The 21,784-nt window shown below is 35.8% G+C and overlaps 2 protein-coding genes across 2 annotated transcripts; both read left to right on the top strand.

Moving 5' to 3' along the window:
• Positions 1–2,308: 2,308 nt before the first annotated feature.
• birc5a (baculoviral IAP repeat containing 5a) lies at positions 2,309–7,064 on the top strand. The gene is made up of 4 exons (XM_056469667.1): positions 2,309–2,506; positions 2,591–2,700; positions 2,881–2,998; positions 6,758–7,064. Exons 1-4 carry the CDS (start codon positions 2,399–2,401, stop codon positions 6,848–6,850), a joined length of 429 nt encoding a protein of 142 aa, XP_056325642.1. The 5' UTR covers positions 2,309–2,398; the 3' UTR covers positions 6,851–7,064.
• Positions 7,065–9,640: 2,576 nt separating this feature from the next.
• On the top strand, positions 9,641–20,486 carry tmem235b (transmembrane protein 235b). The gene is made up of 4 exons (XM_056469869.1): positions 9,641–10,048; positions 11,092–11,148; positions 11,441–11,578; positions 19,887–20,486. Exons 1-4 carry the CDS (start codon positions 9,877–9,879, stop codon positions 20,120–20,122), a joined length of 603 nt encoding a protein of 200 aa, XP_056325844.1. The 5' UTR covers positions 9,641–9,876; the 3' UTR covers positions 20,123–20,486.
• Positions 20,487–21,784: the final 1,298 nt, after the last annotated feature.

Genomic DNA, 21,784 nt, shown 5'->3' with positions numbered 1-21,784 from the left:
TTATTTATGAACCTCACATTTTAGCAAAACAAAGCATAAACAGCACAAAAATCATAGCTTAAACAATATGAATATCCCATCTAAATATAAATTGTCATTTCTGAAGGACGATAGCTTGCTCATTTTAAAGCTAGATTGACTGGTGAGAAGAAAAATGTATTTAATATCCCAAAAGTCACATACAAAACTGATCTGCAATGTTGTTAAAAAGAATAATCACTGCCTTAACAAAATAAATACATAGTCAAGTGGCAATGATCTAATCACTATGATAAAATATGTTTCTTAAGGTTTAACATTGTGTGTGTTTAAAATCTGATTATGCAATAAAAGCACAGTATAGGCCTACATTACCCTACAGCAAATGATAAGATATAAATTTGCAAAAGTGCTTGCTTGTAGTGTCTGTGATCTTCAGCTTATTTAAACTGAACACTATCCAATAATGTGAAGTTTTGCAAACATTTACTAAAAACATGTCTCATGTGCCTCACAAAAAAAAACTTGTTATGAGCTAGACAAAAAAGGCCAATACACCAAAGAGCTTTAATATACCACACTGTAATAAAATATATGATCAATTAGTCATGACAGCATATGTTTTTACTTCACTGTAACTTATTAAACTAAATTAATCATGTTCTAACTTAAGTTACGCAAGCTGTTTTAAGTCAGTTTAACATAATATAACAGGCCCATAGCCAGTGGGGGTTCAGATGGTTTGAGAGACCCACCCCTCACTGACAAAGGTCCAGAATTTTTCCCATATATGAGCTCATTTATGCTATTCTGAATGCTATGCCATCATAAATTGCCATCATACTATAAATTTGCCATTATATTATAATTGGCTTCATCGCTCTGTCTCCTCTCCACCAATCAGCTGGTGTGTGGTATGCAGTCTGGCCAGGGGCGGATTTAGTGATTTTGGGGCCCAAAGCAATTCCAGCCATAGGGCCCAAGTCCTGAAATTCACCCTTTCTACTTTTATTTAATTTTTATTTATAGTGAAGTGTTTTGTCGACAATTTAAATAAATCTCTACATTTTAAAAGATTCGTTTTTTAGAATTTACAACTAAAAATAACAAATATTTTGTTAATATATGATTTTACTGCTGGATTGCTCCATGATGGATAATTTATTTTGTAATATTATTATTACTATTACATAACATTACATTATCATAATAATATTATATTTGATTGTATATTAAACAATATTTAATTACATAAAATTGTATTTGTAACTCTTACCATACAGAATATGGTAGAAAACAATGTTATATATAGTTTATAGGTATCATTTATACTTCTAGATATTTATTGGGGGCCCCCAGATTTCCTGGGGCCCTAAGCAGCCGCTTACTTCTTATTGGACAAATCTGCCCCTGGGTCTGGCGCAATACATGGCTGTCGTCACATAATCCAGGAGGATGCTACACACTGGTGGTGGATGAGGAGATTCCCCCCATTGTGTAAAGCGCTATATAAATGTAAGGAATTATTATTAGTATTATTAAATTGTGAAAATAATCCATCAAAAACCCATCAAATTAAAATTTATTTAAATACAATTGTTATCCATTAATTTTCAAATGTACTGTTTTTACAAGACGCTAGAAAAATTGTGAAGCTCTACATTATTGTCATTATTATTTTTATTATTATTCAAATGGACAAATTCTAACTGAGGAAACTTGAATGTGCTGGCCAATTTGTTAATTATAATTTGCCTAATAAATGACAATAGGCTTGTTTTTAATTTAAAACGCATTTTTAATGCTATATGATGTAATTAATTTGTTTATTAAAAATAAGTATTTTTCTAAATCTAGGAAATAGTTTTGCTTTATCGAAAAAGTGTGGTTATGATGACCACCCGACAAGCTAATCCGGCTAAAAATAGTGCTTAAAATGTATTTAAATCTCATAATTAAATAAAAAATGAGGCGTATAACTGCAAAAAAGGTCTACTTTTTGAGATAAAAGAACTACCTCTTTCACCAAGCTGGCTACGGGCCTGTATAAGTTCAATGGACTCATAAGGTTAATTTGATTCATCTTAAAAAAAATAAAGCACACTGTGTGTGTGTGTGTGTGTGTGCGTGTGTGCGTGTGTGTGAGAGAGAGAGATAAATAAGGAAAGAAACAAGTATTACACTTAAGTTAGTCTATATTACAAATAATTAACTAAAAGAAATAATAATAACGTATGACTGACAGCGACTTGACTACGCTTTGGTCGTACTGCGCATGCGTGGACGTGACGCTTTGCAGCCAATCAAGACTCGCGCTCTCAATTTTAAACTTTTACCGGAAGAACAAACAAGCAAGCGAGACTCCTACGGATTTATCTCCGCTATCTTTCGTTTACTTTCCACACCAACCTCCCACGAAATGGATCTTGCAAGTGACGATCAGACCAAAATGTTCTTTTACGAGAACAGACTTCAAACGTTCGTCGGTTGGCCGTTTGAAGAGGGCTGCGTTTGCACTCCAGAAAACGTGAGTAAATACAGACGCTAGGTTCTGTAGGCGTAAGGTTAAGTTAGCAAAGGATGGTGTTTTATATATGTTTTTGTTCCTTAGATGGCTAAAGCTGGATTTATTCACACTCCGTCGGAGAACAGTCCAGATATAGCGCAGTGTTTCTTCTGTCTGAAAGAGCTGGAAGGATGGGAACCGGAGGATGACCCTGAGTGAGTCCGTGTCTTTTTAACTGTGCACTATTGCATTATACGTCTGAAAGAAGCTTTGTCTCTGTAATTCAATAAGACTCACATTTCAAGTCAGGGTTATTTGGTTTAATACATACCATCGGTCCCCTTGTTATTTCGCATTTGTTCCTGACGTGGTGTGTGGTTTTGTTGTGCTGTCAGGAAAGAGCATAAAGCGCATTCTCCCAGCTGTGATTTTATCTTGCTCAAGAAGACCGTGGACAGTCTGACCGTGGAGGAATTTCTGAAACTTCAGAAAGAACGACAGAAGTTTATTATTGTAAGTATGAGATGACTGACAGAACGTGTTAAAGGGATGATTCACCCAAAAACGAAAATTCTCTCATTTACTCGGTCTTCACTTGTTTCAAGTCGAAATTAATTAATTTCTTCTGTTAAACACAAAAGAAGATATTTAGAAGAATGATGGAAACATGTAACCATTGGTTCTTGTAGTATTTGTTTTTCTAATGTTACAGACAGGGCTGGATTGGGACAAAAAAACAGCCCTGGCATTTTGAGCCAGAGCGGCCAACTACATACAATCAAAATGCTACCCATCTGTGCACGGCCTTGAATATGTTTACCAACTCCTGTTCTATAAAAGCACAAAAGCCATATATATGAAAATAATGAGAGTTGACGATTAAAAAAATGATTTATTATTATAATAAAATTATAATCCACACTGAAAGTCCATCTTGTGTGTGCCTGTGTGTTTTGAGGGAGCCTATGTTAAATAATGAACATAACAAAAACTGCCTGTTGAATAATAACAGCAATGTATCAGACCCTTAAATTAAAATGTTTAACTCGACAGTGAAACATCAAAACATAGCTTAAATATTTTATATAGTCAATTAAATTAACTTAAATGGGCGATGCAGTAGGTAGTGCTGTTGCCTCACAGCAAGAAGGTCACTGATTCGAGCCTTGGCTGGGTCAGTTGGCGTTTCTGTGTGGCGTTTGTATGTTCTTCCTTCGTTCATGTGGGTTCCCCCACAATCAAAAGACATGCGCTATAGAAAATGAATAAATTAACTTAAACGATTGAAAGAATTCAACAAATATTGATTTTGGCCTGAACTACAAAACCATTTTTTTAAAAGATTGTATTAGTTTTGCTCAAGTTGCAGACTAATTTGATCATGTATAAATATCATTATAACTATAGGTCTACATCATCCTGACAATCAAAAACAAAATGACATGATATCACAGGTGATTGTCTTCTAGTGGACCTGAACATGACACCTGAACAAGACATGAATGAAACTCCTCATAGAGTGTGAGAAGCAAACAGTTCTTTAGGATCTAATTAGTAAAATAAAGAGTTGCAGGTTAAGTAAATGGCATGGGAGGAAGTTTCCACGGGCCTTGGTGCAGATGAAAAGTAATAGATTGATCTGTGCAACAGCCCCGATGAGCTGCACGCTGCAGACGCAGCCGGTGTGAAAGGCAAATGCCTGCTTGCTGCTTCTGCTCTTCATACATGCTGCTCATGCACGTGTGCGGTGTAAAACAGACGTGACTTTCGGCTATTTTGACAAATACACACCGACGTCACATGCTCACACAGAGCCCAAAATGGGAGTTTGTGATTGAGTCGGCTCAATGTCAAGAAAAGAACCAATGGGCTGCAGATTGTCACATGGGCTGGTCTGTCTAAAAAAAAAAAAAAAAACATCTTACTTTCAGAGCATCACAGATCGTCAGTTGATTGAGCAGTAAAAATGTTAGGCTGTTAAGTGTTTTATTGGCCGATCAGATCATAAAAAAATGGTCAGCCAGGCCCAAAAAGTACACTGGCCCAGCAGGAAACCGCCAGATGGGCAATCCGCCCCTGGTTACAGATTTTAGCTTCAAAATATCTTCTTTTGTGTTCAGCAGCAGAAAGAAATGTATAAAGATTTGAAAAACTACCACTTCCACTCCTCCGGGGAGAGTGAATAGTGAGTACATTTTCATTTTTAGGTGAACAATCCTTTTAATTAGTCAGATTTATGTGTACAGTGCTTTATGCAGTATAGTGTCAAATCAACCAACGTCATATTAATAAACAGGGAAATATCTGTTCTGAAACTTCTAAATATGATGTACAAAAGATAATAAGTGTTAATATTCAGTTTAGGTCAGTGTTGTTTCACTTTGGTAACACACAGAAATGCCAACTGACCCAGCCTTGAACTGGTGACCTTCATGCTGTGAGGTGACTGTGTTAACTACTGAGCCACAATGTCGCCCAAATCCAGTTCAATTCAGCTATAAACCGCTTTACAGAAGACAATAATGTCATTTTTGAAGTGTTAAATTGGTTAACACTTCTAAAGGTAATGCCATTATTCAATTTAAATATTGGTCTCATCCAGCAGTGTCAGTGTGGTCCAGTTGATGCTATTGTTCAGTATTTTAAAGACAACAAGCTCACTAAACCAAAGATTGCAGTGGCGAGAAACCAAAACTACCTTCAAGACAAAAAAAAAGTGTATATGAATACCAAAATTAATTTGGCGTAGTGCCTTATATGCGTTCAACTTGTGTAATGAGTTGGATAATTTAGGTGTTTATAATTCATTACAGATAGAATGTGTATTTTAAAATGTGGTTTATTAAACCATTAAAATGATATTATGTTAAATGATAAAATGTTAAATTGGCTCAGTTTTTCAGATTAATTCAGCTCAGTGACGTTGTCGATGTTCAAAAGGGAATGCCATTATTAAATGTAACTATTGATCTCATCCAGTTGATCTGGTCCAGTTGATGCTATTCTTCAATAATTCAATATTTTGAAGTCAACAAGCTAACCAAAGCAAAGACAACAGTGGAAAGGAACCAAAAAAGTGGAATAAAATTAATTAATTTGGAATTGTGCATTATATGGGTTGGATGTGTGTAATTTGAGATGAAAATCAGGTGTTTAAAATTTATTACAGATAAAATATGTATTAATGTTAGGGCTGGGCAATCGAAAATTAATCGCAATGAACATTCAGGATCTATAATTGATCAAATATTTCCAGATTGATTTTTTTTTTTTTTTATGTTTTTTTCTTCCCCCTTCAAATTACTTGTTACGTGTAGAGTCACGTGACCCCACTCTGTATACACTTCCGTATAAAAGTACATTGCAACGATGCATAGTGCAAACTCTGTAATAGGTCAGTTTGATAGTGGTGACCAGTGTGGGCGAGCAATCTGTGGGAGAGCAGCGAGCCTGTTGGAGTGATTGTGATTGTTTTTAAACACCCCTGTGGAGGAATAATTTTAATGTAATTTTCCATTCCACATTAAAATTATTATATACATTAAAATATTTGTTTACAGAAGACGCAAGGAATGCACTGTTTAAAATATTAATTACAGGAAATACAAGAGTTATTTTATTTAGAAGAGATACTGCCTATTTTCTACTTTTAATTTGAAAAACATTTAAAATAAGTTTTGTTTTCAAAAGTGCAAGTTCCAAATGTTACTTTCACTATTCTCATTAGAAAAAGGTGACTGTTGGTTTCAGGTAAAGTGTTTTAATTTCAGTTGTTCAGCGTTGATGTTCAAGAAATAATTATAGATAGTAGATGATGTGTGTTTCCTTCAAATATTTTAAAATCAAGTAATTCACCCTTCCTTCAAAAATGAATGACTTGTTATATGCGAGCGAGTATGTTTACCATGTAAAACTTGTCTGTGAACTGACACCAAAAACATAAATAAAATAAAATAATCGTTCATTAATCTTAATCGAGTTAAAATGTTCAATTGATCGAGATTTAGATTTTATGTCAAACTGCACAGCCCTAATTAATTTGTTAATCAAACTGTGGCACAAATTTAGACATTTATTTTAAATGTCACTCAGTCTGGAAATGTACTGTATAAAATACATTTGGTTTGTATTTTCCTTGGGGCAAATAAAAACCTTTACTTGCAATGAAATCTAAGTTTTTGCACTTTCCAAGCCTGAACATTATACTGTATTTCATTTTGACATTTACATGCTAATAGTATGTACGAAATGACATGTTTTTCAACCTTTCAGAAAAAATCATGTGGCCACGCGATTGATAAATTTGAAGATGCAGTGAAGCTCAAGAGAAACCAGATCATCCAGACTGCGATGGGGGAGGAATGAAGAGGTTCATTGAGAGCATTTGGCTGTGGTCCTTTTATTGACCTCCCTCTTTTCTTTTCGTTCATTTATATGTCAAGGAACACTCGGTTCTCTTTAAATGTCATCTGTGTTTAAATCTGTGTTCTGTCACTTGTGAAAGTTGATTTTATTACACTTTCTTCCTGCTTTTATAGTATTTATTTAAAAATGAGAAAAATTAAAAAAAGTACTCTCCCATGATCTCTGTAAATTTCTTTCTGCAACTTTGTGCCTTTGCTGTCCAAAAATAAGAATTTGGTCAGTTATTTGTATTTGTAATGAGGAGTTCTTCTGGAAATTACTGCAGCTTTTACATTTGTGCATCTTTAGGGTGTTCTGGACAGGAGGTCTATTGGGTTGTGAATCGGGTGTCTTTGGAGACCAATTGAGCGTAACAAACTAGGGCTTCACAATATATTGTTTTAGCATCGATATTGCAATGTGCAAATCTGCAGTAGTCATATTGCAGGATATGCAATGTTGAGTTCCAGATTATAGTCGAAGAGGAGCCACAGTTCACAACACATGAGATTTATTACGTCACTGCAGAGTTTAAGCATTAAAGAGAGAGAAAGTTTATTATTTGCATGGGTTTTATAAGGCCTGTGACTTTATGAGAATTTTAAAAGCATTCTGGCATAATAAATTGTACTATTGGAATTGGCAATGGAATATGAAATATAGTCACTGGCCACTTTATTAGGTATACCTTACTAGTACCGGGTTGGACCCCTTTTGCCTTCAGAACTGCTTTAATCCTTTGTGGCATAGATTCAACAAGGTACTGGAAATATTCCTCAGAGATTTTGTTCCATATTGACATGATAGCATCACGCAGTTGCTGCAGATTTGTTGGCTGCACATCTGTGATGCGAATCTCCCGTTTTTATCACATCCCAAAGGTGCTCTATTCGATTGAGATCTGGTGACTGTGAAGGCCGTTTGAGTACTGTGAACTCATTGTCATGCTCAAGAAACCAGTCTGAGATGATTCACGCTTTATGACATTGTGTGTTATCCTGCTGGAAGTAGCCAAAAAGTGCGCCACAATAATATCCCCCACTCCATTACACCACCACCACCTGCCTGAACAGTTGATACAAGGCAGGATGGATCCGTGCTTTCACGTTGTTTACGCAAAATTCTGACCCTACCATTCGAATGTCGCAGCAGAAATCGAAACTCATCAGACCAGACAACATTTCTCCAGTCTTCTATTGTTCAATTTTCATGAGCCTGTGCAAATTGTACCCTCAGTTTCCTGTACTTAGCTGACAGGAGTGGCACCCGGTGTAGTCATCTGCTGCTGTTGCCCATCTGCCTCAAGTTCGATGTGTTGTGCGTTTAGAGATGCTCTTCTGCATACCTCGGTTGTAACGAGTGGTCATTTGAGGTAATGTTGCCCTTCTATCAGCGCGAACCAGTCTGGCCATTCTCCTTTAACTTCTGGCATCTACAAGGCATTTTACGCCCACAGAATTGACACTCACTGGATGTTTTCTCTTTTTAGGACCATTCTCCGTAAACCCTAGAGATGGTTGTGCGTGAAAATCCCAGTAGATCAGCCGTTTCTGAAATACTCTGACCAGCCCGTCTGGCACCAACAACCATGCCATGTTCAAAGTCACTTAAATCACCTTTCATCATCTCCATTGTGATGCTCTGTTTGAACTGCAGCAGATCATCTTGACCATGTCTATATGCCTAAATGCAAAAAGTAGCTGCTATGTGATTGGCTGATTAAAAATTTGCATTAATGAGTAGTTGGACAGGTGTACCTAATAAAGTGGCTGGTGAGTGTATATGAAATAGAATATACAATTTTTTGGAATACACAATGAAGACTAAGCAGTATAAGTTTAATTTTGTATTTTTTGTTAAATTGTATTTATCTATGCTTGTATATTATTGCTTCACTTTATTTATTTTCATCGCAATGTGTATATACAGTAGCAGAAAAACAAAATATTGCAACTCTATATTTTTCCAATATTGTGCAGACCTATAACAGACTTGTCATGTTCAGGAAACCAGTTGAGATGATTTTAACTTTTTTTACAGGGCTTGTTATGCCAGACATAACCATCAGATTAGTACACTATTTTTCATAAAAGAAATGGAAATTGTTGGCAACAATATACAGGTAAGTTGTGGCGTTTAAACAATTCTCCTTTCTGTTTTTATCTGACAATAAATAAACTGTGTGATCTTCTTTTTCAAGATTTGATATGTAGTGTAATCAGACATGCTCTTGCAAACCTGGGTGCATACGAGTGATTATTTGCTTCGACATTTGGCATTTTCCCATATATATATTCTTTCTTTTTTTTCTAGACCAATTGTTGTGCTTAAAAATCCCAGTAGATCAGTGATATCTGAAATGCCTTTTTAGACATTCAGACTTAAGCATGTGTACTTAATGTAGCAGCTGAGAAAATTTGCATTACTACTTGTGCTCCACTCAGAAATATTAACTGTATAATGAGGCTAATCACTTGATTTAATAAGGATCGAATATTAATAATAATTTAAAACAACATTCTATCTTGCAATTCTTTCTATGCATTTGATGCACATTCGTATTGTTGATTACAAAAAAGGTGTATGGTCGCATATGTCATGAAGGGTGTTGGTTATGCACTGTGCGTCATGTTTCGTCTGTACCCGTCATGCGTAATTTTGCGCTCAGTGTTAGTTGGACACGGACTGCGCGCACACACACCGGTGAGGAATAAATGTTAGACCAGCCCACCGTTTCTCCTAACACCGCACAACTTTTCTAGTAATAGCAGCTATCATGTGATCAGATGCTGTTTGTGTCTTTGATTGAAAATCTGCATCACTTTATCCAGTTGTTGGGCAGCGCGTGCGATTTATTCCATGAGTCCTGACCTGCGTCCTGGGACCCTTTATTTCAGCATCTAATGCATAGATCAGCATCAGTGCCTTGCGCAAATGGTATTGTTTTGGGGTTGCCCTGAATCGGAATCGCGGGGAGCCTGGTAGATATGAAAATCACATTCGGTTTCGTGGTGGTCGGCGGGGGTCTGACGGGTGTTCTCAGTTTCAGCTGTTTAGCGCTCGCCATTGGGACTGAATATTGGTACATCATTGAAGACCAGCGCACGAACCACACTAACCCGGAGCGCAGCAACTCGGGACTTTGGGGAGTTACAGAAGGTATGTGGCGCTCTTTTTCATTCTCGCGTCTTTGCTAGCAGCTGTTAATTAGCTCCGATAGATAAAGTACAACATTTATTTTATTAATGGTGCTTTTTAGTAGCTTTTTCTCATTAATATTACAGTTCTTTTCAGCAACGAATGCGCGGTATTCACTGGGTGAAAAAAATCATTTATAAGGGTGAAAAAATTAATGTGAAAAATTCCCTTATGATTAACCAGGGTTTTAGGCTATAGTCTGCTATAACACGAAACGTTAACCATCACCAGCACACAATTTTGTTTATTAGACGTCTATCTAAACGTGCGCTGACAGCTTGGCTAAACTGCTGTCATTGAAAATCTAATAGACATCTAAGAATAGCCCAAAACTAGACTAGTCGTCAAAAAGACAGATATTAGACAGACTTGTGTAGGCATTTATTTGTTTAATTGATGACTCATTTAGTTTTGGTCTATTCTTAGACGTCTGTTAGATTTTCACTGACAGCCCAATTTGACCCTTTTTACCAATTTTTTGCCAAGACGACTATTTAGACGTCTATTAAACATCATTAGACTTTTCAAAACAAAAAAAAAATTATTGCGGGGTTGTCTTTGCTATTATCCTGCCTACCAGTTTTGTAACAAATTTATTTTACATTCATTATTGTTTACGGTAGGGTACATGACGTACGCTTGTTAATTTTCGTCAGGATAATGACAGTAAACTAAAAGTGAAATGTATACACGAATTTCATCTGTCAGAAACTTTTATGGCATATTGACGATACTTTTTGTACAAAAAAATTGCTTTTAATAGTTTCAATTAAGTATTTTCCACGCTGACGTATTAAATATGCATAATTTGTTGTAGGCGCCGCTCAGTCAGCGATTTAACACCTGTTGCTATTCTTGATTGTCAAATTTTACGCGGTGTAGACAGCTTACCTATATATAGTCACCAAAACATTGTTTTAAAATGTGCTTTATTTAGAAGCAAAATTGCTTGTTGTCCTACAAGGACGGTATTGCACAATGACGATTGTTTTTGTTGACCGCAGATGAAAAAAGTAATTCAGAAGACACTGGATATTCAGAATCAGAAAGACAGATGGAAAGTGAGTGTTTTAAAGCTTTTTTTCTTTAAACATTTTTTCTTTTTCAACATTAAGAGTCATAAATGTGTGTATTAGGCTATACGGGTAACATATTAGCTGGTGTTTCTAATGTTTATGTTTGGCTTAACTGCTTGTTTTTTCATCATGAAATGTCTGTTTATATCTTGTCAACTAAATTGGTCACTATTAAGAGTTATAATCTGTGTATTAGTATGGGTGACACATAAGTTGTTGTTTCTATAAGTCATTTCTATTTGGCATAACAGCTAGGCCTATAATTTTCTTGATTCAGTCATGCACCGCGTGATTGCCATCTTACTGCCCCTGAGTCTGGTGATGCTGGTGTTTGGAGGTATCTGTGGTCTCGTCAGTTCCCTAGCCAGAAGCCGGGCACTCCTGATTGGATCTGCTTCATATTTCCTCTTGTGCAGTAAGTGTGACCCTCTCAATGCCATGGTTTGTTGTTCAGTAATGCTGTTATGAAATTAAAAGATTCACTAAGAAACAAGACATTCCCCTACTTTTAAGGTTGTCTATGAAATCCATTCTGTGATGTCAATGTGTTGTTGAATTTAAACTGAAGCCAAATGAATACTTAATCAAACTATCATACGTTTCATTGTAATTACTTCATATGTTGACACTGTTAACAATTTCCTGTAGAATCTACAGTAACTTACTGTAAATCAATTACTGCAAAAATACTGTACTTATATTTGCAGCACCATTTATCTTGCCGTATATGTATTTACAGTATGGTATGTATATCTTAAATGTAAAATGTACAGTAATTTTTACAATGCAACTTTAAAATACAGTAACAAACTGCATAACTGTCAGTAAAAACAGGTTATATTACAGTTAAATATTGTGTCATTTACAAAAATTGTTAACATGAATAGCAAAGCTTATAAAATTATGAGCAGATGATTTCTCAGTTTTCACTGCTGTTATTTATGTTGGGCATATTTTGAAAAACATATTTACATATTCATGTGATTGTAACTTTCAGCAGTGTGGACGGCATTTGGATGTTCATCATTACACTGCTATAGTTTCTTTTTACTTAAATTCCTGGCAGATGGTTGCTGTGGCAGTGAGCGGATTGACACAGATGTGGGAATTGCATTAGTTAGTGTTCGTCTTTCACCATCCATGTTTTGACTTTAACAAATCCGCTTATGCAAAAAAACCTAATCAATATTCATGACCCCAACAGCATGCTGGTGCTTAGCAGGCATTAGCTTATACAATTAGTTTAAAAACACGTTATACTTTATTAATTCATATAAACACACAAACTAACACCAAATTAAACTATTTAGGCTTCTTGGAAAACTCATTGACTTTTACTATAACTCATTTCGTTGATCATTATGACTGATTCCTCAATGTATCTGAAGCGGTCGAATGTCAATCCACGTATGTATCTATGGGATACTATACTACCTGACAAAAGTGTTGTCGCCTATCCAAGTTTTATAAACAACAAATCATATCTTCACTTTAAGTTGATCGTTTGGCCTCAGAAGTGGCTTATATAAAAGGCAAAGGCCTCAAGATTACACTTATTTTACCAAAATAAAATATGATCATGTCTTGATTTTTAATTATTTAATTAGGACAGTAAGGTCTGCCGTTGCTTAGACAAAAGTCTTGTCACTTAACAGAAATAATGTACAGTATAGAATATAAAGTCATGGTGCAGTGGAAAAAGAATGAACATTGTGTATGACTCCTATGAGCTTGGAGGACTACATCCATACACCTCTGCAATGACGCAAATAACTTATGAATAAAGTCATCTGGAATGGCAAAGAAAGCATCCCTGCAGGACTCCCAGAGTTCATCAAGATTCTTTGGATTCATCTTCAATGCCTCCTCCTTCATCTTACCCCAGAGATGCTCAATAATGTTCATGTCAGGTGCCTGGGTTGCCAAATCCTGGAGCACCTTGACCTTCTTTGCTTTCAGGAACTTTGATGTGTAGGCTAAAATATGAGAAGGAACTATCCTACTGAAGAATTTGCCCTCTCCTGTGGTTTGTAATGTAATGGGCAGCACAGATGTCTTGATACCTCAGGCTGTTGATGTTGCCATCCACTCTACATATCTCTCGCATGCCCCCATGCTGAATGTAAACCCAAACCATGATTTTTCCTTCACCAAACTTGACTGATTTCTCTGAGAACCTTGGGTCCATGCTGGTTCCAATAGATCTTCTGCAATATTTGTGATGATTGGGATGCAGTTTAGCAGAGGATTCATCAGAAAAATCTACCTTCTGCCACTTTTCCAATGTATGAACTAGAAGTCAAGTTATGATTTGTTGCTCTTACAACTGAGATCGACAAGACTTTTGTCAGGTAGTGTAGATGAGAACCACAACCTAATACTACTAATATGAGGAATTCTCATACATGCACTCATAATAGCTTACACTATTAGCCTGTTCTTAACCCTAAAGCTGTATGAAGACCGATTGGGTGCACCAGAGTTAAACAAAATCAAGTTTAATCATTGTGCAGTTCTCTGAATGACATTGAAAAACCGGAAAGCTGAACGCATTATTCACCTAGAGTAATTGTTATGTCAGAGTCTTATGGGACTGAAGTTATTGTGGTTCATTGTTTTCTTCTCGTGAAATTGATAGCATAATAGAGAACAACCCCCCAGCTATTTCTGTGATTGAACTCGTAATCTTGAGGTGAATGGGAAAGGTGAAACCAAAAAAGATTAGGCTAGATTTATGTGAAGGATAATATAACCCTCATTTATTCTGACCATACATCACTCTATAATTGAAATGCAATTTTATTGCTTTTGTTCTACACTGAACGCATTTACGAACAGAAGAATGTAGAATAATAATCCAAGCTGAGTACAACCAGAGCTCGTTTTCAGAGACCATTGAAATCACAAAGCAACTATAAGGGATAGTTCACCCAAGAATTTAAATGATTTTTTGAGACCTGTGTATACCATTCACTCTCATATTTATGTTCAACTATGGCAGTAAAAGGATGGTGAGATCTATTTGGTGACTGACATTCTTCCAAATGTCTTGTGTTCAGCAGAACAAAGAGATGTATATGAGATTGGAATAGCCTGTGGGTGGGTAAATTATGGCAGATTTTTCATTTTTTGGGAGAACTATCTTTTTTTAGTATCAAAGGCAGAATAATTTAGCTTTGATCTTCATACAGAAATGCATTGAGATTGTTGAGACGTGTCATCAAACAGTATCTGAGAGTGTCCTCTCACTATGTAGCCTGAAGGCATATGACTCGAATAACGGTTTCCTTCAAGGAAGCAGCCAAAGAATTTGTCACCGTGGTAATAAGGAGCATATGACTAGTGTTTAACACTGTGAATAGAAATATAAACGAGAGGGTTGGCATCACTCTCGTTATTTGCATAGGGTGACCATACATTCTCTTTTTCCCGAAAATGTCCTTTTTTTTGGGGTGGGGACAAAAAAATGCAGTAGTGCTAAAATGGAGTGCACCTTTTGCTTTCAACAGTTGTCAATAATGAAATGTAGTTTTGCAATACTTTAACCTTTCTCTTTAGCCCAGACCTTGTTGCATGCGGCCACTGGTCAGTCTTGTACATATGGCCAGTAGCAGCTTTTACCTGTCAGTCCATCTATTTTTATGCACCTTTTGGATATGCGCATAGAAACGCCAAGATGCGAATAAATTTTGAAAATGTGCATAAAAGACGTATGCGCATAACGGAGTAGGATAAACTACAAAAAATGCGCATAAACTATGATGGAAACCCTTTTACCAAATAAATTCCACTATGCGCATGAAAAAGTCATGTTATTTTTGTTATAAGAGATCATGTTATGATAAAAATGTCTGTGAATGGACAAATCAGCAGGTGACCACATTGTAAAACATCTGAAATGTTGTTTTGGTCATTCTCAAATGCCTTACCCATTTCAGTATTAGTGTTATATTATTAATTACCTCCAGAATTGTCAAGAGCATCTGTGCTGCTTGTCTCACACCTTTAAACGACACCTTGCGTTCATAGCATGTCAGCATTGTCTTCAGAGGTGCAAGTCATTTATTAAATAAAGAAGAGATTCACGCAGCCTCTCCTACTGCAGTAAATTCAGTTTTTACTGTTGATATTTGACGCCAGTTAATCAGGAAGGGATGATTTTATTTTCTTTGACTCGTAAGATGGAAACGCTGCTTTATTCGCACATCTTTTATACAATATTCCAGTTTTGCGCATAAATTTACTTCGCATCTTTGGATGGAAACATAGCTAGTGTGTGCACATGGCTCCTGAATAGCATAAAAGGTAAATAGTGGATTTTCCTCCTTTTTTTCCTTTAAAGGTGCAGTATGTAGGATAAACAGTCCAAATTCAAAACATAGGAGAGGTTTGTTTCACCCAGCCCCCTTCTCTGATGAATCCATGCAAACGCAGGTAGCCAGATTGATGACACCAACAGGAGTGAGCTTGCCCGATAATACAGTCTTGCAATGTATGCTGCTCAGCTAATGTTTACGTTTGTAATATTTATGTTGTTTACTATATTATGAACCTCCTCATGTAGATTTGAATCTGCATTTCACAGTCTTACAATGTATGCTGCTCTGAATCTGTTTTCTCTAAATCTGCATTTCATTTCGGACGCTGCTACTGTTCCCTGAGGTCATGTTTTTGGCCGTTCCACATAGATGGAAGGTGCCTTCATCACTGAAATGAAATGTGCTGTTTTCCACCAAGGCAACCCGGGGTGCCAAAATATAATTGGGTAAACTGGCAATGGGTGGGTTATAGGGACCAAAACGAAGACAGACATTCCGACAAAGAATGCATATATTCAAAGAAAAATAACTGACTTTAGCATTGTTTTTCAGATAAACAAGTATACCCCCATACTGAAGGTAATCCCAAGCCATGATTTTTCTTTCACCAACTGACTGATTTCTGTGAGAATCTTGGGTCCATGCTGGTTCTAATAGGTCATCTGCAGTATTTGTGATGACTGGGATGCCGTTCAACAGATGATTTGTCAGAAAAATCTACCTTCTGCCACTTTTCCAGATGAATAACTAGAAGTCAAGTTATGAATTATGATTTGGTTTATTGCTCTTACAACTGGAACTGACAACAAGACTTTAGTCAGGTGTATAGCATTAAAGCTATAACATACTATAACATAGTAACAGTAACCAAAGTTTTATGTTTGTGAAAGCATTTGTAAAGTTTTTACAACCAACACCCCCTCCGCCCCAACCGTATGCCTCTACCACACAAACATAGGCCAAAATCTTTTCAGCACCTGAATCTGAGCTCAAGCAGTAAGGTACAGCTGAAGTCAGAATTATTAGGCCCCCTGAAGTATTAGCCCCCCTGTTTATTTTTTTCCTAATTTCTGTTTAACGGATAGAAATTTTTTTTCGACACATTTTTAAACATAATACTTTTAATAACCCATCTCTAATAATTGATTTATTTTATCTTTGCCATGATGACAGTAAATAATATTTTACTAGATATTTTTCAAGACACTTATATACAGCTTAAAGTGACATTTAAAGGCTTAACTAGGTTAATTAGGTTAACTAGGCAGGTTAGGTTAATTATACAAGTTATTGTATAATGATGGTTTGTTCTGTAGACTGTTGGGGAAATAAATGAGCTTAAAGGGGCTAATAATTTTGACCTTAAAATGTGTTTAAAAAAAATTAAAAATGCTTTCATTCTAGCTGAAATAAAACAAATAAGACTTTCTCCAGAAGAAAAAATATTATCAGACATTCTGTGAAAATTTCCTTGCTCTGTTAAACATCATTTGGGAAATTTTTAAAAATTCAAAGGGGGGCTAATAATTCTGACTTCAACTGTAGTTTCAAAGGCAAAAGGGTTCCAACCCATTTTAGCAAGCTGGCCTGTCATTTTGACATACAGACTGTTTTTTTTTTTTTTTTTTTTGTATGTTATTACAGACAAAAACAGAGAAAATGTAAATACATTTTTCAGGGAACCAATTTACATCAGGAAATTGTATTTTATTAATATTCTTCCACTCATATTTATGCAAATCAGTGCATCCATTCACCAAGCTGTGATTTGCAAAAAAAAAAAAAAACAATCAGTTGTTCCTGGATGCTAACTGTTTGCTCTAAATGAACCAGCAAATGTAAGATCAAGTCTGTCTGTTCCCGTCTAGACTCTGGCATGCTAATTAGAAACCATGTTACTCTTTCTCTTTATTGGCTCTTAATTTTATGTGCATATTATGGCTGATGTACAAATCCATTCTCATTTTGTCAGTGTTTAATTAGATGTGTTTTCTGCTGATGTATCCACATCAGCCCATTCTGTTTTAATGAAGATTTGGTAATAATGGCTCACGTCTTGGACTCATCGGGCACACCAGGGTGCCACAGGAAGCTGGTTTGTCTTCCTCTCTATTTACATCCCCGATGCTGATGCTGATGCTTCTCCTAAATCCGAAGCAGTGGATGCCAGAGATTTGTCATGTGTGTTTATGCTCTCTGCGCTTACTGTAAGAGCAGTGTTTAGGGAGATGAACTCTGCGTCTCACAAATGAGAGTGTTTATGTATTCGTTTTTGGTTCAGTTGATGATAGAAATAGACTATAATAGTTTTTGGTAGCTCAGAATATTGGTTTATTGGGTTAAATGTCTTAGAAAATCAAAGTTTATTTTGCAAATAAAATATTTTAAATAAGAGCTTGAAAAAGCAGGAATAAGAGAGCTGGATTTAGGTTTACCATATTTTTTTCCATCTATATATTAGTGTGTTTTATTCAGCTTAAAGAGTAAAGGTGAAAACAATAATAATCTAATAAACATTGTCTTTACAGCATTTAACTAATTTTTATTAGGAAAAGTGTCAAATTTTGTAATAAAGAAATTATTTTAAAAAATTACATTTGGAAGAAATAATTATATAAAAAAATTATATAAATTATACATCCAGAGAAACCAAGATTTTTCAAGTGGTAATAGCTGTGCACATGTGTATAAATAATGTTTTTTAATAATAATAATAATAATAATAATAATAATAATAATATGGAAAATATATATACACTCACTGGCCACTTTGTTAGGTCCTACTGTCTCAATGCATTGGGCATGTAAACATGGTCAAGATGATCTGCAGCAGTTCAAACTGAGCATCAGAATGGGGAACAAAGGTGATTTAAGTGACTTTAAACGTGGCATAGTTGTTGGTGCCAGACGGGCTGGTCTGAGTATTTCAGAAACTGCTGATCTACTTGGATTTTCATGCACAACCATCTCTAGGGTTTACAGAGAATGGTCTGAAAAACAGAAAGTATCCAGTGAGCGGCAGTTCTGTAGGGGCAAATGCCTTGTAGATGCCAGAGGTCAGAGGAGAATGGCCAGACCGGTTTGAGCTGATAGAAAGGTAACAGTAACTCAAATAATCACCTATTACAACCGAGGTATGCAGAAGAGCATCTCATTAGTGGTGTAATGGTGTGGGGGGATATCTTCTTGGCACACTTTGGGCTCATTATAACCAATTGAGCATCATGTCAACGGCGCAGCCTACCTGAGTATTGTTGCTGACCATGTCCATCCCTTTATGACCACAGTGTACCCATCTTCTGATGGCTACTTCCAGCAGGATAACGCGCCATGTCATAAAGCGTGAATCATCTCAGACTGGTTTCTTGAACATGACAATGAGTTCACTGTACTCAAATGGCCTCCACAGACACCAGATCTCAATCCAATAGAGCATCTTTGGGATGTGGTGGAACGGTAGATTCGCACCCTGCATGTGCAGCCGACAAAACTGCAGCAACTGCGTGATGCTGTCATGTCAATATGGACCAAAATCTCTGAGGAATATTTCCAATGCCCTATTGAATCTATGCCATGAAGGATTAAGGCAGTTCTGAAGGCAAAAGGGGTCCAACCCAGTACTAATAAGGTGTACCCAATATAGTGGCCAGTGAGTGTATAATTTTATATATATATATATATAGTTTTATTTAACCTTTAACATTTTTTTATTTATCTTAAACGAGAATAAAAGTAATTGAAAAAATGGCCATTTTGAGAGTCTGTGTTTTTGTCCTTAAGTGTTTTGGCTCTTATGTCTAACCGTCATAATGTCACTAAATTTCCTGGAAAATCTTTTTAAAAAACTGGCATCTGTAAAAAATAAATAAATAAAACAGTCTTTTACTGTTGTAAATACACTTTGCTCAGACATTTGTTTTTGTAGTCATTGTCTGATTACTTTCTGGGGCCACTTTGTGTTTAAAATGTTTTTAATTTATTATTATTTTTTAAGTATTGGGGTGTAAAGCAAAAGCACACTTTTCAAGCAGAGCATTTCACGAGAAGAATCTTATCTAGCCACTAAATACCAGCACTCCAGAATAATCAAACGCTGCCTCGATTAGATTTATTCGTAACGTCTAAATATAGATATGAACCTGTCAATAATAATGCCACCAGAGCTCACACTCCTCAAACAATGTGTCATCTTGTCAACTATTAAAGAAACTGCAGAGAATCATAATGATAACATGACCTGACTTTAAACGTCCTGTTATTAAATGAATGTTTTCTAATCTATCCACAACAGAGTAAAGAATGTCTTGTAACCTCAGACAGAACAGCAGGTTGTAGTTTAATGATGTTTAATTGGTCTTGTTTATGTGGGTGGATTGACGCGTGCTTGTGCATGTGTTTTGTCAGGTCTTCTGACTCTCTCTGGGGTGAGCTTGTACATCAGGTACTCTCAGAAGGCACTGGAAGAGACAGAGCGGCGGATGGGCAGAGAACAAATGGCTCAGGTGCACACGTCATTCGGCTGGTCAATGGGAATGGCCTGGATCTCCTTTCTTTTAGAGGTGATGACTGGCCTTCTGCTGCTGCTGGCTGTCAAGCTGGTGCCTTTAACCCAGTATGAAGACTCCGTCGCTCCCATATAGAGCAGGTTCAAGACCTCTTTGCACCATACGTGTCCATATCAGGCAAGGTTTATTGGAGTTGGTCAAGGTAAGATCTACTCTTTGTGTAATATCATCAGCAAAAATGCAGATGCTACACCTATTGGCCCAAAGTGTGCACAGACTTGTTTGCTTCTGTTATAAATGTTTAAATGCCACATTCTAGACTGATGAAATCATTTAAAAAAATAACCCCTTAAAAATTTAGGTTCATTGATTGCTTGATCAAAGGAACCTTCCATATCAATGGAACCTTTTCACTGCTCAAAAGCAGTATTGGGGAAAGTTACTTAGTAAAAAGTAATGCATTACAATATTGAGTTGCTCCCCAAAAAAGTACCTACACTCTCAGAAATAAAAGTACGCAAGCTGTCACTGGGGTGGTACCTTTTCAAAAGGTACATATTTGTACTTAAGGGGTCCATATTGGTACCTAAAAATACAAAAGTGTTCCTCTTCAAATTTTTAGGTACTAATATATACTTTTGAGGTACCAATATGTACCTTTTGAAAAGGTACCACCCCAGTGACAGCTCGCATACTTTTATTTCTGAGAGTGTAGTTGCCTTACTTAGTTACTTTTCTTAGAAAGTAATGTGTTAAGTTGCTTTTGAATTACTTTTGCGTTACTTTTTATTTCCTGGCTGAAGCTTGATCTCTTTTATGACTTTCATTTTCTTTTCTTTTTTTCTGTTCTGCAATTAACAACATGCACTATAACCCACACCTTCACCAACAAATAATATTTTAGGAAAGTTTTCTGAAACTTCCCTACCCCAGAGCTATGCATGCCATATATACACAGATAAATGAAAGTTTAAAGCAACGTGTTTGCTACTTTTGTACTATTTGTCTTAAGTAAAATTAATGTCCATTGAGACAGTCCCTGTTTAATTTTCCTGGATGCATTCAAAACCATAATAATTTATTTTTTAAAAACTAATTAAACTAAAAAGTAACTTGTTACATTTTCAGAAAAGTAACTCAAACATTATTACTTATTTTTAAAAGTAATGCGTTATTTTACCCAATATTACTCAAAAGTAATATTATTACGTAACTCGCATTACTTGTAATGCTTTATCCCCAACACTGCTCTAAAGTATCTTTTTTTGTGGAAAAATGTTCTTTTAGATTATTAGAAAAATGGTTGTTTGAAGAACTTTTATGTAATAGTTAATCTGGAGGTCGTTTTTTTGGGATTCCTGTGGATAAATAATTTGTCCATGTCCTTTATTAAAGAGTTTAAACTATATACTCTTAAAATTAAAGTGCTTTTGTGGCATCTATTGTTCCATAAAGAATCTGTAATATCAGTTCACTTTTTAAAAAAAAACTAAACTTCTTTTTCAAAGAATAATCCGAAAGGGTTGTTTTTGCACTTGTGAAGCAGAGGTCCACTGTAAAAAAAGTGTAAATTAGCAGGTTTCTGTATTTTGTGATTCATGTTTATGTAGTTTATTTTCCCCCATTTTTACATATTAAATGTATTTTTTTATACATTCAATAGTTAATAGTTGCCAGTACATTTTCTGTTAGTTTACAGACTTATTTCTCTCTATATTGTACATTGTATTATCTCAAGCTACTAAAATGTCAATAAAAGTCACTTTGTTAAACTGTAGAGTTGAATTTTCAACATCA

Source organism: Danio aesculapii, chromosome 12 (genome assembly GCF_903798145.1).
Source record: "Danio aesculapii chromosome 12, fDanAes4.1, whole genome shotgun sequence".
Classification (NCBI taxonomy): Eukaryota; Metazoa; Chordata; class Actinopteri; order Cypriniformes; family Danionidae; genus Danio; species Danio aesculapii.
This window is presented reverse-complemented; position numbering and strand designations above follow the sequence as displayed.